Genomic DNA, 12,342 nt, shown 5'->3' with positions numbered 1-12,342 from the left:
ATAAAAACTGTCCTGTGCTTACAAAAGTCTGTGCTCTGTCCATGTGTTGTGCCTGTAGTTACACTCAAGGGCCTAGAGGATCAGCTGCTCAGTGTCATTACGGGTTTTGAAAGGAGGGAATTGGAGGAACAGAGAGAACGTCTCATCCAGGAGACAAGTGAAAACAAAAACCTGCTGAAAAATCTGGAAGACACTCTCCTTCATGGACTGTCAACTTCCACAGGAAACATGTTGGACAATGTGGAATTGGTGCAAACCTTGGAGGATACAAAATTCAAAGCTACTGAGGTACCAGCTCTGGGCTTTTTGGAAGGCTATCTATGGACAGAACGTAGTCTTTCCTTTTCATTGTGCTTCATCTTTTACTCCTGAAGCTTGCAAATAGTTTAAAAAGAAATTGAGAGTTTTCTCATGAATTTGTTGCATCTTTCAGTGTTGGGCACTACTTTATGGATCAGAGAACCAAATCCTATCTTCAGGAAAGTCCTTAACAGGACTAAAGTAATGTTTGTTTACAGGTCTAAGATGAAAGAATCCATCCTTGGAGTTTTCAGGCCACAGCTGGGCAAAGACACACTGGAACTGATCTAGTGGTGGTCATTACCAAGCTTTGGGCAGAAGTTGAACTAAAGATCCCCAGAGGGCCCTTGCCACACTATTTCCATGATTTTTGTAAATCTTTGCCTTTACTTTTCATAAATATACAGGGTGGGATTAATTTTATCTAATTTTTAATTTTTATAATTCGTACAACTTCTTTTGAGTTACCTGCCCAGATTCCCTCTACAGTCACACAGAGAGCAGCTCTGATTACTGTGGTATAATAGATCCACTCTGGATCAGCACAGTAATTACAGGTGTATAAAACCCCTGTCTACCCAGGTGATTGAGAAACTGAAGCTGGCTGAGACGACCGCAGCGGATATCGACCTTCTCCGAGATGGCTACAGACCAGCTGCCAAGAGAGGGGCCATCCTCTTCTCTGTGCTGGCTGAATTGGCATTTGTCAACATCATGTACCAGTTCTCACTGGTCTCCTTCTTAGAGGTTTTTGGATTCTCTCTTCGGAAATCCATGCCCAGTCCTATTCTTCCTAAGAGGTTAAAAAACATCATGGATACACTGACTTTGAACACCTACAACTATGGCTGCACAGGTTAGTGCTGTTTAACCAGGGGCTGAGACTGTGTAGTGCAAATAAAGGTGAAGCCCTGACTTCAGCTGGTTCATGTGAAAGAGGCAGGTTACCAAGGGAATTCAGTGATGTTCAGGTCTCATCACCTCTCCTGGTTCACACTTTCCTCCCTGCTATTTCTGTTAGAAGAACATTGCACATTACTCATGTAACTCTTGCAGAAATGTTTTCCTTAACACAGTTACAAATGTAAAGGCAGCCATAGAGCTCACAGGGGCTGTATTGACTCTTAAAGCCCCAGCTTTGATCCCCCTATCACAGAATCATAGCATTGTTCAGATTGGAGAAGACCTTTAGGAATATCAATTCCAACAATCAACCAAATTATCTTTGTGGGGTGACCAGATCACAGAATCACAGAATGGTTTGGGTTGAAAGGGACCTTAGGAATCATTTGGTTCCGATCCCCTGCCATGGGCAGGGATGCCACTCACTAGATCAGGTTGCTGAAGGCCCCATCCAAAATGGCCTTGAGCACTTGCAGGGGTGGAGCATCCCATCAATCCCACAACAGATGAAGAATATGGATTGAAAGATTGCTCCAGCTGCACAAGCTTTTGCAGCTGATTTTTGAAAATGTCCTTTTAACGTAGGCTTGTTTGAGAAGCACAAGTTACTATTCTCCTTTGATATGACTGTCAAGATAGAACAAGCTGAAGGCCGAGTTCCACAAGAAGAATTTGATTTCTTTTTGAAAGGTAAAGTGAATATTTATATGTAAGTATGTAGCTCTATGTAGCAATAGCTAAAAGATCTTTTGAAGAGAGATCTTTGACTAGAGATGATTTATTACGAGCCAGCACCTCAATAATGGGAGGGCTCCCACTGAGGAGAGCTGCACTGTGTTGGGTTACACAAACTGGGGATCCTGCTATTTCTGTTTCACATTAGCTAATTGTTAGGATGTTACATGAGGAAAGTAATCTATAGTTATTTTCTGACTAGGTTGTAGTTGTTTTCTGACTGTATATACATAATTTTAGAAATGTTTGCAAAGATAAAACTCTGGCTTTTGCAAGCACTTGTAAAATTCCATCTTTCCTTCAGCAGACCAGTCTAATCTTAGAGTGCTTCCAGGAACCAATTTCCACCTGGTTCCTCTGTGCAGAGGGGCTGTATGTGTGGTCATGCATTGGAGGGTTTCTGACATGGACACTGACTCTGGTTTCTGAACGTGCCTAGGCAATATTTCCCTGGAGAAGAGTGCCCGAAAGAAGCCGTTTGCTTGGCTGCCGGATCAAGGCTGGGAAGATCTAATTCGCTTGTCTGAGCTATTTCCTGAGAAATTTGAATCTCTCCCAGATGATGTGGAAGAAAATCCAGATGTATGGAAAAATGTACGTGCTTTTTTGCAATGCTGTTTTCTCTCCTAGTTTTTCTTCTGGTATTAAATGGTCAAGTGTGATGCAATGTGTCAGCACTCCACAGGGGAGATGTCACTGTGGGCTTCTTCCCTCAAGGCCTTTCTTTGCTTCTTGACCTCAGTGAATGATTGGCTTATTTGCAGAAGAATTAAGGATTATATTATTTAAAAAACAACCCAAAATATCTTTCCTGATATACTGTAGAATTTTTATTTGTCTGTCAAAGGCCTTAGCGGAGTTATTTACCCTGTTGTAGTCAGTGGAAATTTTCTGTTCATTTTGAGAGTCAACATTTCAGTGGGTTTTTGTGCTGCTAAATTGTGCTTTGATCTTCTTGTGGCAGTGAATTCTATAGGCTATTGACAAACAGGTTTCCTTTGTTCCTCCTTTAGCTTCATTCCATGTCTTCTTGCTTTATAAGAAGTCTTCTTGCAAGCAATCTGTTAATACCTTTTTGCTTTTGATGCTGTTTTCTATATCTTAAGATAATTAATTGACATAAAGTGTAAGTACATGTGTGTTTCTGGACTTGAATACTTCATACTGAAAAAGTTGGATTCTTTACATTCACCTGAGCTTTTAATATTTATTTGCAGCTGATTGACTTTTGTTGGTTTTGTTGTGTCTCTTGGCCCCTCATTCACCAAATTGATTTTCTCTTTCCTAATAATTTTCCTGACAGAGCCACTGGGTTCATTTGTGTGCTGTCTTTTCTCACCAGTGGTACGACACAGATGCTCTGGAGCAGATCCCACTGCCAATGCACTATGAGGGCAATGTCACAGACTTCCAGAAGCTGCTCCTGCTGCGGTGTTTCCGGGTGGACCGGATGTACCGCGCGGTGATGGACTACGTGACCGTGACAATGGGCGAGACGTGAGTCACTCTCCTCTCTCAGATCCCAACCACAGCCCTCACACAGAGCTGTAATCAGCTTTGTCAATGGTTCTGTCATTTGCCTGAAGAGCAGAGCAGGGTTGTGTTTGAATGATTTCCACGTGCCCTTGCTGTACAAGGCTCTGTTCACACGTGGCAGCTGCTCTGCTCTGTGCCAATCAGCCAAATCATTGGGCTTCTCCCTCTGCCAGGTATGTGCAACCCCCCGTGATCAGCTTCGATGACATCCTGCAGCAGAGCAGCCCTTTCTCACCTGTGGTTTTTATCCTAAGTCCTGGCTCTGATCCTGTCAGTGACCTCATGAAACTGGCTGAGAGGACAGATTTTAAAGCAGATAGACTCAAATTCCTGGCCATGGGACAAGGCCAAGAAGAGGTAACTTGGATGGGAGGGTGGGGATGTGCTGTGTGCAGCAAATGTGAATTGCAAGCCATGCTCCTAATGCTCTGGGACTGATCAAATTTCCTTTCCATAAGTCTGTTCCATTTGAAAAGGAGTTACCTTATGATTCTGACATAAATTTGTCAGTTTGGGAATAACATTTTACTGCACATGAAAGGAGCCATTTGGCTCTCTTGCTGCTGTTCTGGGTTGGGTGAGGGTAGATTCAGAATCAGATTTTTGGCTATTAAAAAGTAGAGATGAGAAGATGTTGCTGTGTAGGGACATCAGGCAGTTGGAAGTTACAGTGTTTGCTACCAGAAATTCTCCTGCAGCTTCTCCTGCCTTTCCTGTGACTTTCCTTTTTGCTATGGACACGAAGGCAAGATGTCCAGAGCTTAACAGCTGATTGAATTTGCCATGATTTCAGTCAGTGGAAGAACTCCTATCAGACTCATTTAGACCACCACTTTCCTAGCAGGAAAACCCGCTGCACGAGCCCATCAAAGGCAGTTTGTTCTCAGGGTAAAGGGAGGATTACAGATGGTTCTCCCTCTGTCCTCAGATCGCTTTGCAGTTGCTGGAGGAAGCAGTGGTTCATGGACATTGGCTCATGCTGCAGAACTGTCACCTTTTGGTGAAGTGGCTCATCCATCTGGAAAAGGCCATGGAGAAAATTACAGAGCCTCACGAAGACTTTCGCCTCTGGCTGACGACTGACCCAACGAAAGGCTTCCCAATTGGAATCCTGCAGAAGGCCTTAAAGGTGGGGAAACCCCAGCCAGGAGGGAATGTCCTGGTGCTGGTCCTCAGCAGAACAGGCTGGCTCTGGGAGGAGCCTGACTTGAGTGCAGCACACTGGTCCAGGCTTATGAACTCACTTTTTGTCTTTATTTAAGCCAAATCCTTTTTTCATCATCCTGTTTATTTTCCTGGCTTGTTTCCTTTGGGTGAAAACTGTTCAGCAGTTATTTCAAAGCAGAGGTTTGTGAGTAAACCTGGAAATGTGAGAAATGGTCTATAGATTTAAATGCTGCCACAAGTGAGGAGTACCTGGAGACAGAAATAGCCCTGTCAGCCCTGATGCTGCAGTGCAGAACCAGGGCAGTGTCAGCCTGGCAGTGCCAGTGGAGCGGATGTTGGAAGTGGATAATGGTTTCCAGCTGCTACTTCAGGCTGCAGTGTTTATCACTAAAGGCTGAGCTGATTATTTTGAAGGCACAGGCCATGATTCTGCCCTAATGTCCTTTTCTGTGGCTGCTTTACTGCTGCTGTGGTGCCCCATCCTGTAAACATCATCATTTCATTTCACAGATTGGAAAGCAGTGGCTCAGTGGCAGCTCTGGGCTGTTCTCCCACTCCTCCTGCAGTGGGAAGGGAGCTGGAGTGGATCTTTAAGGCTGCAGATCTGCACTTTGTGTGTCTTGCCAGCAGCAGTGAGAACTGAGGTTTTAGAGCCCTTTGCCAGAGCTGCTTCCTGGCAGCTTTTTCAGTTTGATCAGCAGTAAAGCCACATTGTTAAAGCATCTTACTGTGAGCATATAGGGCACATTAAAATGTGTAAAGTACTGCTATTTCAGTAAATTAGATCTTCAGTATGAGAAATATTCGTGTCCGGCCAATAATATGACTAATTCCAAAATAATATAGAGTTCTCTTTGCATAGGTGTGTTTACCTTGATAAACTTAAAAGATCTGTTTCATGTCTTTACTTAAGAAAAAATCCATATTTGATAGGCTTTGGAAAACAACTTAAAATGTCAAGTTTGCATTGTATAGCTTACTTAATGTGATATATTTACAACTTATTTTCCTCAAATTATCCAGTAATTGATGGCTTCCCTTAATATTTTGATAGGTTGTTACAGAACCACCTAATGGTCTGAAGCTGAATATGAGAGCCACCTACTTCAAAATTCCCCAGGAAGCCTTAGAGCAGTGCCCACATCCTGCCTTTAAATCCTTAGTCTACGTCTTGGCATTTTTCCATGCTGTGGTTCAGGAGAGAAGGAAGTTTGGGAAGGTTGGCTGGAATGTACCATATGATTTTAATGAATCTGATTTCCAGGTAAGAAAACAATTGCTATGGCTTTTATATTCCTGAGTAGCTCAGATTACTTCTGAAAACACAGAATTCCTCCAGCTTTAACCTTTCTCACAATTAGATTTTGCTTAGTATTTTTTTTCTGCTTCTGAGGAGTCCTGTAGACTCCTGATCTTCTATAATGCTAAAAATTAGATTCCCAATCTTTTATGTTTTTATTACCTCTCTCATGGGTTTCTTTTCTTAAGACGATTTATACTTAACATTTTTTTTATTTCAGAAAGAAGTAATTGTTAGTTTTCAAACAAGAACTACATTAAATAAAACCTATGAATATGAATATTCATGAATATGTCTATGAATATATCTATCTGATTTATGAATTTTCTTATCTCACATGTTCCAACAAATTCATTAGGTGTGCATGGAAATCCTAAACACATACTTGACAAAAGCTTTTGAACAAAAGGATGATCAAATCCCTTGGAGCAGTCTCAAATATCTTATTGGGGAGGTGAGTGCTACAATGCCACAGCAGTTCAGATAAATGAAGTTTCCTTTCTGCATGGGCTGCATCAAATAAAGCTGGGAATCTTTCCTGGGGAGGTTTGAAACTCCAGTGTAGCCCTGAGCAAGGGCCTTAATCTCAGTCTCAGGGAATTAGGACCACTGTGTGCACCTGCACAACAGGGAGTGATGGTGCTTAATTAATTCTGAGAGAGCCCTTGGGACCCTGTGTGGAGGAGCACAGGGCTCTTGGCACGTGGGGTATCACTGGAGCTGTGCAAATGTGTGTTCTCAGAGCTGCTGCAGCTCTACTGGCAGGTGCTGCAACATGAAGTCCTGCAGGAAACTGTTACTTTGCAGCACTGGATCCCAGCTCAGCATGAGCTGGTACCTCAGGAAGGCACCACTGCACACAAATCATCCAGATGGGTGATGAGGAGTGCCCAGAGCAGCTCTCTCCAGACCAATGCCAAATATTTTCTTCCTGTCCCCCTGAGAGGGGACTGGAGATGTCCTTGGGATCCATAAGGGAGACTGTTACACCACAGGCACTGCAAAAGCAGAGCATTTCTGACCTTTCAGTGATTTTTTTTTTTTTTTAAACTGTATTTTCTGCTCCAAAAGCCAGTGCTGTAACATTGATGTCACTGATTTCCAGGTCATGTATGGTGGGCGTGCAATCGACAGCTTTGACCGGCGCATCCTGACTGTCTACATGGACGAGTACCTCGGGGATTTCCTGTTTGACACATTCCAAGTGTTCCATTTTTATAAAAGTGACACAGTCGATTATAAAATTCCAGCAGGGAAGGGAAAAGATGACTTTGTTGGTAAGAAATGCCTCTCCTGCCACATTAAAAGAAAGTCTGCTTCCAGTGTACATTGTCTCCATACATCGCTGCTGGGTGTGAGAAGTTGAACAGAACACTGGGCACTGCTGCTGTATGGATTACAGAAGCAGTCCTTTGGAAAGTGAGCTTGTCACTGAGCTCCTTGGGTGTTTAGAAAAAAACCCAAAAAATAACCCAAACCACAAAACCTCAGTAAAGCAGCATGTTAATTTTGTTAATGATATATAATATTTCTGTGGGGGAGTCTCTGTGTGTGTTTAGAAGTGTTTATTCTGTGCATTACTCCAACACCAGGTTTAGCATTTGATTTTTTTATTCAAGCAGAGCAATAGCAAAATTGCTGTGATGTTCTGGGTTACCAGAGCCTGTGTGGTTGTATTCCAGAGGCCATAGAAGCTCTGCCACTTTCCAACACCCCCGAGGTCCTGGGCCTTCACGCCAACGCCGAGATCGGGTATTACATGCATGCAGTGCGGGACATGTGGGTTCACCTGCTCGAGCTGCAGCCCCAAACTGGTGCGTGCCCTGTCTGAACTGGGTTTGTGAACAGGAGATCTCCAGTGGCAAGCGCTGAGCCCTGGGGACAGGGACAGCAGCCCCTGTGTGTGGGGAGTGATCTGGGGGCTGTGTCCGGCCTCGGGGAGCAGAGGGAGTGGGACAGTCTGAGCTCAGCCCTGCCAGGCTGGGGGCAGCTCAACACCTGCCCAGAGGCACAGCTGGGGACATGCAGGGCTGTGGGCAAAGGTCAGCTGAAGATGGGGGGAGACTGATGCCAAAAGGTGACTCAGCTCTCCACCTTCTCTCAGAAGATTTAGTACAGATTTAGTCTCACCAGAATTTTTTTGTTTCAGGTGAAACTGGTGCAGGAATTAGTCGAGATGAATATATTGCAAATGTTGCCAAGGATATAGAAAACAAATTACCTCAAGTATTTGATCTTGACCACATACGTAAAGGTTATGGAGTAAACATCTCCCCTACGACTGTGGTGCTGTTGCAGGAACTGGAACGTTTTAATAAGCTCATTGTTCGGATGGGAAAGTCCTTGGCTGAGCTACAACGTGTAAGTAAATCCCAGCAACTCGATGGGACCAGCTGGGCTTTGCCTGCCCTCAGAACTCTCACCATTGTTCCAGGCCTTGGCTGGGGAAGTTGGAATGAGCAGTGAACTGGATGATGTGGCTCAGGCTCTCTTCAATGGGCAGATTCCTGGGATCTGGCGGCGGCTGGCCCCTGACACCCTCAAAACTCTTGGCAATTGGATTATTTTCTTTAGAGCTCGATATGACCAGTACAGCACCTGGGTAAGCAAGTGCCTCCAGACAGCCTTTTGTTTTGTTAACCTGCACGATGTGCTGTGCAGGCCGGTGCAGAAGCCAGTGAACACTTCAGGTAAGTTCTTGAACTGGTGCCAGCACTGCCTAACTGTGGATGCAAGGCAGACTCAGCCCAGCTCCTCTCTAAGGGCAGTGTAGGGTGAGTGCCAGGTGCTGCCCATCATGTCTGTGGTTGCAGATCAGTGAGGGTGAGCCTGAGGTGATGTGGCTGTCAGGCCTGCACATTCCTGAGTCCTACCTGACTGCTCTTGTTCAAGCCACCTGCAGAAAAAACAGGTGGCCCCTGGATCACTCCACCCTCTACACAGAGGTAACCAAGTACAGGAAAGCAGAAGACATCACTGAAGGGGCTGCTCAGGGTAAGTGTTTTCACAACTGTTTGGCAAAACCAATTAAGTAGTTAATTAGTGAGAGAAAGAAATTGCTTGGCACACTAAATTACTTTGGTTAAACCTTGGCAGGCATTTGCCCTGGGTTTGCATTTCACAGTCCTCATGATTTCCAGCTGGGTTCTGTCCCTGCAGAGCTCCTGTGTGCATGAAGCACACTTTTCCCACCCACAGGCAGGGACTTGAACTTACCCTTCTCCCTTGCTTGCTCCCTATATATACATACATATATATATAAATATATAAATATAAAAAGAGACACTGATTTTTTTATGCCTAGAACATTACCAATTCCAGCAGGCTTGTAAAGATCTATTTACACCACAAAAAATGTATTGAAATGTACTTAAGCAAAAAGTACCTACAAATATGTATCATTTATTGTGTAAATATCTCTTTATGAGCTCTCTGTGCCTAGCACTGCTCTAATAACTAAATATAACAAGCTTGGTATGGGGAACAGCTAAGCAAGGCTCTGAGTACCAGCTCTGATTTGGAACAGAGGAGGAAAAAAAGTCTAATTTTTTAAAAATCTAAATGCTGTACTTGGTATTTGTACCAGAACAACTGTCCCAACCCTTCACCTGCTCTCAGTGACCCAATGATCAGGCCCAGGGGAGTTACAAAAACTCTCTGTGACTTGGGCAATTGGAGGGCAGCAAATCACATTTATTCCTGCTCCTGTTTATCATGTTTACTGCAACTGAGACAATTTAATTTGATTTCCTAATACAGCTGGATGATAAAAACACAGCTCTCAGAAAACTGCACCCTGTGCAGCTGCAGTTTGAAATGCAGTGTGTTTGTGATGATGACTGTAGTGCTCTGAACAGGGACTGCTGGAACAATTATCTTAGAAGATCTCCTAGATCTTTTCTAGGAGCTCAGTTTACCCAAACGTTGCATTTTCTGCCTTCACAGGCTGCTATGTTTCTGGTTTGTTCCTGGAAGGAGCAGACTGGGACATAGAGCAGGGCTGCCTCATCCAGAGCAAGCCCCGTGTCCCGGTGGTGGAGCTGCCCATCCTGAGGATCATCCCCATAGAAGCACACAGACTCAGACTGCAGGTGAGGCTCCTGAATTACCTTCCTTCTGCTGTCACAGCTCCCCAGCTGGCAGGCCCTGCCCTCTCTGCCCAAAAGCTGCATTTTATCATTACCACTCCCATATGAAGCACCTGGTTTAACACTTCTTACACTAGCCATCACTACAGTTTTGTTCTTCTCAGGGGGTTGATGCATTTGTTGCCTCTTTTCCCTTCAGGCACTCAGGGACAGGGATCTTGTGACACACTCCCCCTACTCTTTCAATTATTTCCCATCCCCAGGAAATGACATAAAGGACACTTACATTTTCTGGTTATTGGCTATTTAAGACCTCTAACCAAAAAAGTGAATTTCTGAAGCCAGTGCTGTCTCCTCGAGGCCCTTGTTGTTTGCAGTTGTTTGCAGTTTGCTCAGGCACTGCTCAGTGTCCGTGCTGCCTCCTCTTGCAGAACACGCTCCGGACCCCGGTGTACACAACCTCCATGCGCCGCAATGCCATGGGCTTCGGCCTGGTCTTTGAGGCTGACCTCTACACTACCAAGCACATTTCCCACTGGGTCCTCCAAGGTGTGTGTCTCACCCTGAATGCTGAATGACAGTCAAAAATAGGCACCATGCTCTTCCCCCAGAATGAAACCCTTCAGAGGCGCAGGGAAAAAGCCCTCAACCCAAGGAGAGATCTGGCACCATGGGTGGGGTTGTGTTCACTTAGGCACACCTGACTTTAGTTAGAATTAGCTCGGTTGTATTACACTCCCAATAAACGTGTTTAAGAATAGAGTGTTTTTTGTCGTTTGTGTTTCCTTCTGGAACGGCTCCAAGGCAGTCTGTGGCTGCAAAGAGAGATTAAATTGGTCTCACACACACAAAGACTAAGGTTTGCCTGGATGGTTGTAAGAAATGTCTTTAATTGCCCAAAGCATCACTTCTGCACTGCCTGGAAGCGGTGCCTCCCACCAGCCTCCAACAAGTGGCAGGGTAGGTCACTCATACAACACATGACCATAAAAATATGGTGCCAACAACCAAAGTAACCAAACCAGCTGCCGGTTAACGCAATACACGTAAAAACAGTAAACCTCAGAGCAACAACCTTGCTTTAACCAACCCCTTTCTGATCCCTCCCCACCACTTGTGAAACAAATTCCTACCACAGAGCCAGCAAGGCGCGAGGCTGAGGCGGGTCTGGGACTTTGGGACGGCGAGTGACAGAGGGCAGAGCCTCGGCCGGGATCAGCCCTGCTGGAAGGGTCATGCTGCAGGAATCGAGCGGGACCACGGGCGGGAGAAGAGCTCTGCCAGCCTGCCAGGGCCTGGGCCGGGGCCGCTGACAATGGTCCAAGGCTCCGGAGGGAGACACACACCAACACAGCTGCAGAAAAAGCTTACAAGGGGCAAACTACAGCTGGCAAAGGGAGGGGACGGGGCAGGCAGGGATCCTTCATCAGCTGTCACAGAGAATACACGTTCCAAATTTTTAAAGGCACATCATAAGCTTAGCAGCATTTGGGAGCCAGTGTTTCTTGCTGGTCCTACTTAGAGGCTGCAGACAAGAGTGAAGCAGAGGTGAACAGAATGTAAGAAAAATGGACAAACTAGTGCTCCTATCCCAAAACTACATACCCTCCCAGCTCCTAGTATGCCTTTCTTTCCTAGAAAAAAAACCAAAAAAAAATAATCAAGTAGTCTAACAGCTGTTGGGTCTACCTGCTACTTAGTAGAAAGGAGTAGGGGAATCTGGTCAAGTGCAAGGCAAGTCCATCCCAATCCACAAGGACAGAAATCAAGGATGCCAGGTTCTCCTGTATGGATCAGTTACATCACTTACAACTAAATACTCACATTTCAGGAGGGCACCTCAGGTTTCTAGGCTGGCAGCAGCCAGCACTGTCTGATGATGCCCAGAACAAGACTAAGGATTTTAGGAAACAAAAATAATCCCTTTACAAAAAAAGTGCAGGTTAGAGCATAAAGAACCATTTCCATATTGGATAGCCAGTTACATTTCCTCCCTGAAAAGGAGCTCGGAGCCAGTATGGAAGGTGCTACAAGTGCAGTGTACTGACTAGCGTAAAATGTGTCGTGAAGCTATTTGATTAAAAAAACCCAAAACGATCCCCACAAACAACCCAGTGTTCATACTCTTCCTATGAGGGTTGTTAACCCTCATAAAATGGTGCTTCCCCCACCCATAGTTTACTTAAAGCCACAAACCAAAGTATTTAGGATTAATCAAGTAGTGCCTGCTGGGGCTCTGGGGACGTCCTTAGGTCATTAAAGTGAACGTACACGTGCCCAACTTTCAGTGCTGCTGCGAGAGCGGCTGTGGCA

General features: G+C 45.0%; 1 protein-coding gene across 1 annotated transcript in view; it reads left to right on the top strand.

Annotated features, from left to right (window-relative positions):
* The window catches only part of DNAH10 (dynein axonemal heavy chain 10), a 49,885-nt gene extending 39,094 nt beyond the window's left edge, over positions 1–10,791 (top strand). Inside the window, exons 62-77 of the mRNA XM_053993760.1 lie at positions 59–288; positions 883–1,156; positions 1,789–1,893; positions 2,378–2,532; positions 3,281–3,435; positions 3,648–3,831; positions 4,403–4,603; positions 5,696–5,905; positions 6,300–6,395; positions 7,047–7,218; positions 7,624–7,755; positions 8,091–8,302; positions 8,376–8,543; positions 8,755–8,935; positions 9,887–10,032; positions 10,461–10,791. Coding sequence (XP_053849735.1) covers positions 59–288; positions 883–1,156; positions 1,789–1,893; positions 2,378–2,532; positions 3,281–3,435; positions 3,648–3,831; positions 4,403–4,603; positions 5,696–5,905; positions 6,300–6,395; positions 7,047–7,218; positions 7,624–7,755; positions 8,091–8,302; positions 8,376–8,543; positions 8,755–8,935; positions 9,887–10,032; positions 10,461–10,607 — 2,768 coding nt within the window. The 3' untranslated portion in view covers positions 10,608–10,791. The remainder of the gene's footprint in view (positions 1–58; positions 289–882; positions 1,157–1,788; positions 1,894–2,377; positions 2,533–3,280; positions 3,436–3,647; positions 3,832–4,402; positions 4,604–5,695; positions 5,906–6,299; positions 6,396–7,046; positions 7,219–7,623; positions 7,756–8,090; positions 8,303–8,375; positions 8,544–8,754; positions 8,936–9,886; positions 10,033–10,460) is intronic.
* The last annotated feature ends 1,551 nt before the right edge of the window (positions 10,792–12,342 follow it).

Source organism: Vidua macroura, chromosome 18 (assembly GCF_024509145.1).
Source record: "Vidua macroura isolate BioBank_ID:100142 chromosome 18, ASM2450914v1, whole genome shotgun sequence".
In the NCBI taxonomy this organism is placed as follows: Eukaryota; Metazoa; Chordata; class Aves; order Passeriformes; family Viduidae; genus Vidua; species Vidua macroura.
Note: the sequence above shows the minus strand (reverse complement) of the source record. Positions and strands in the feature narration are given on the sequence as shown.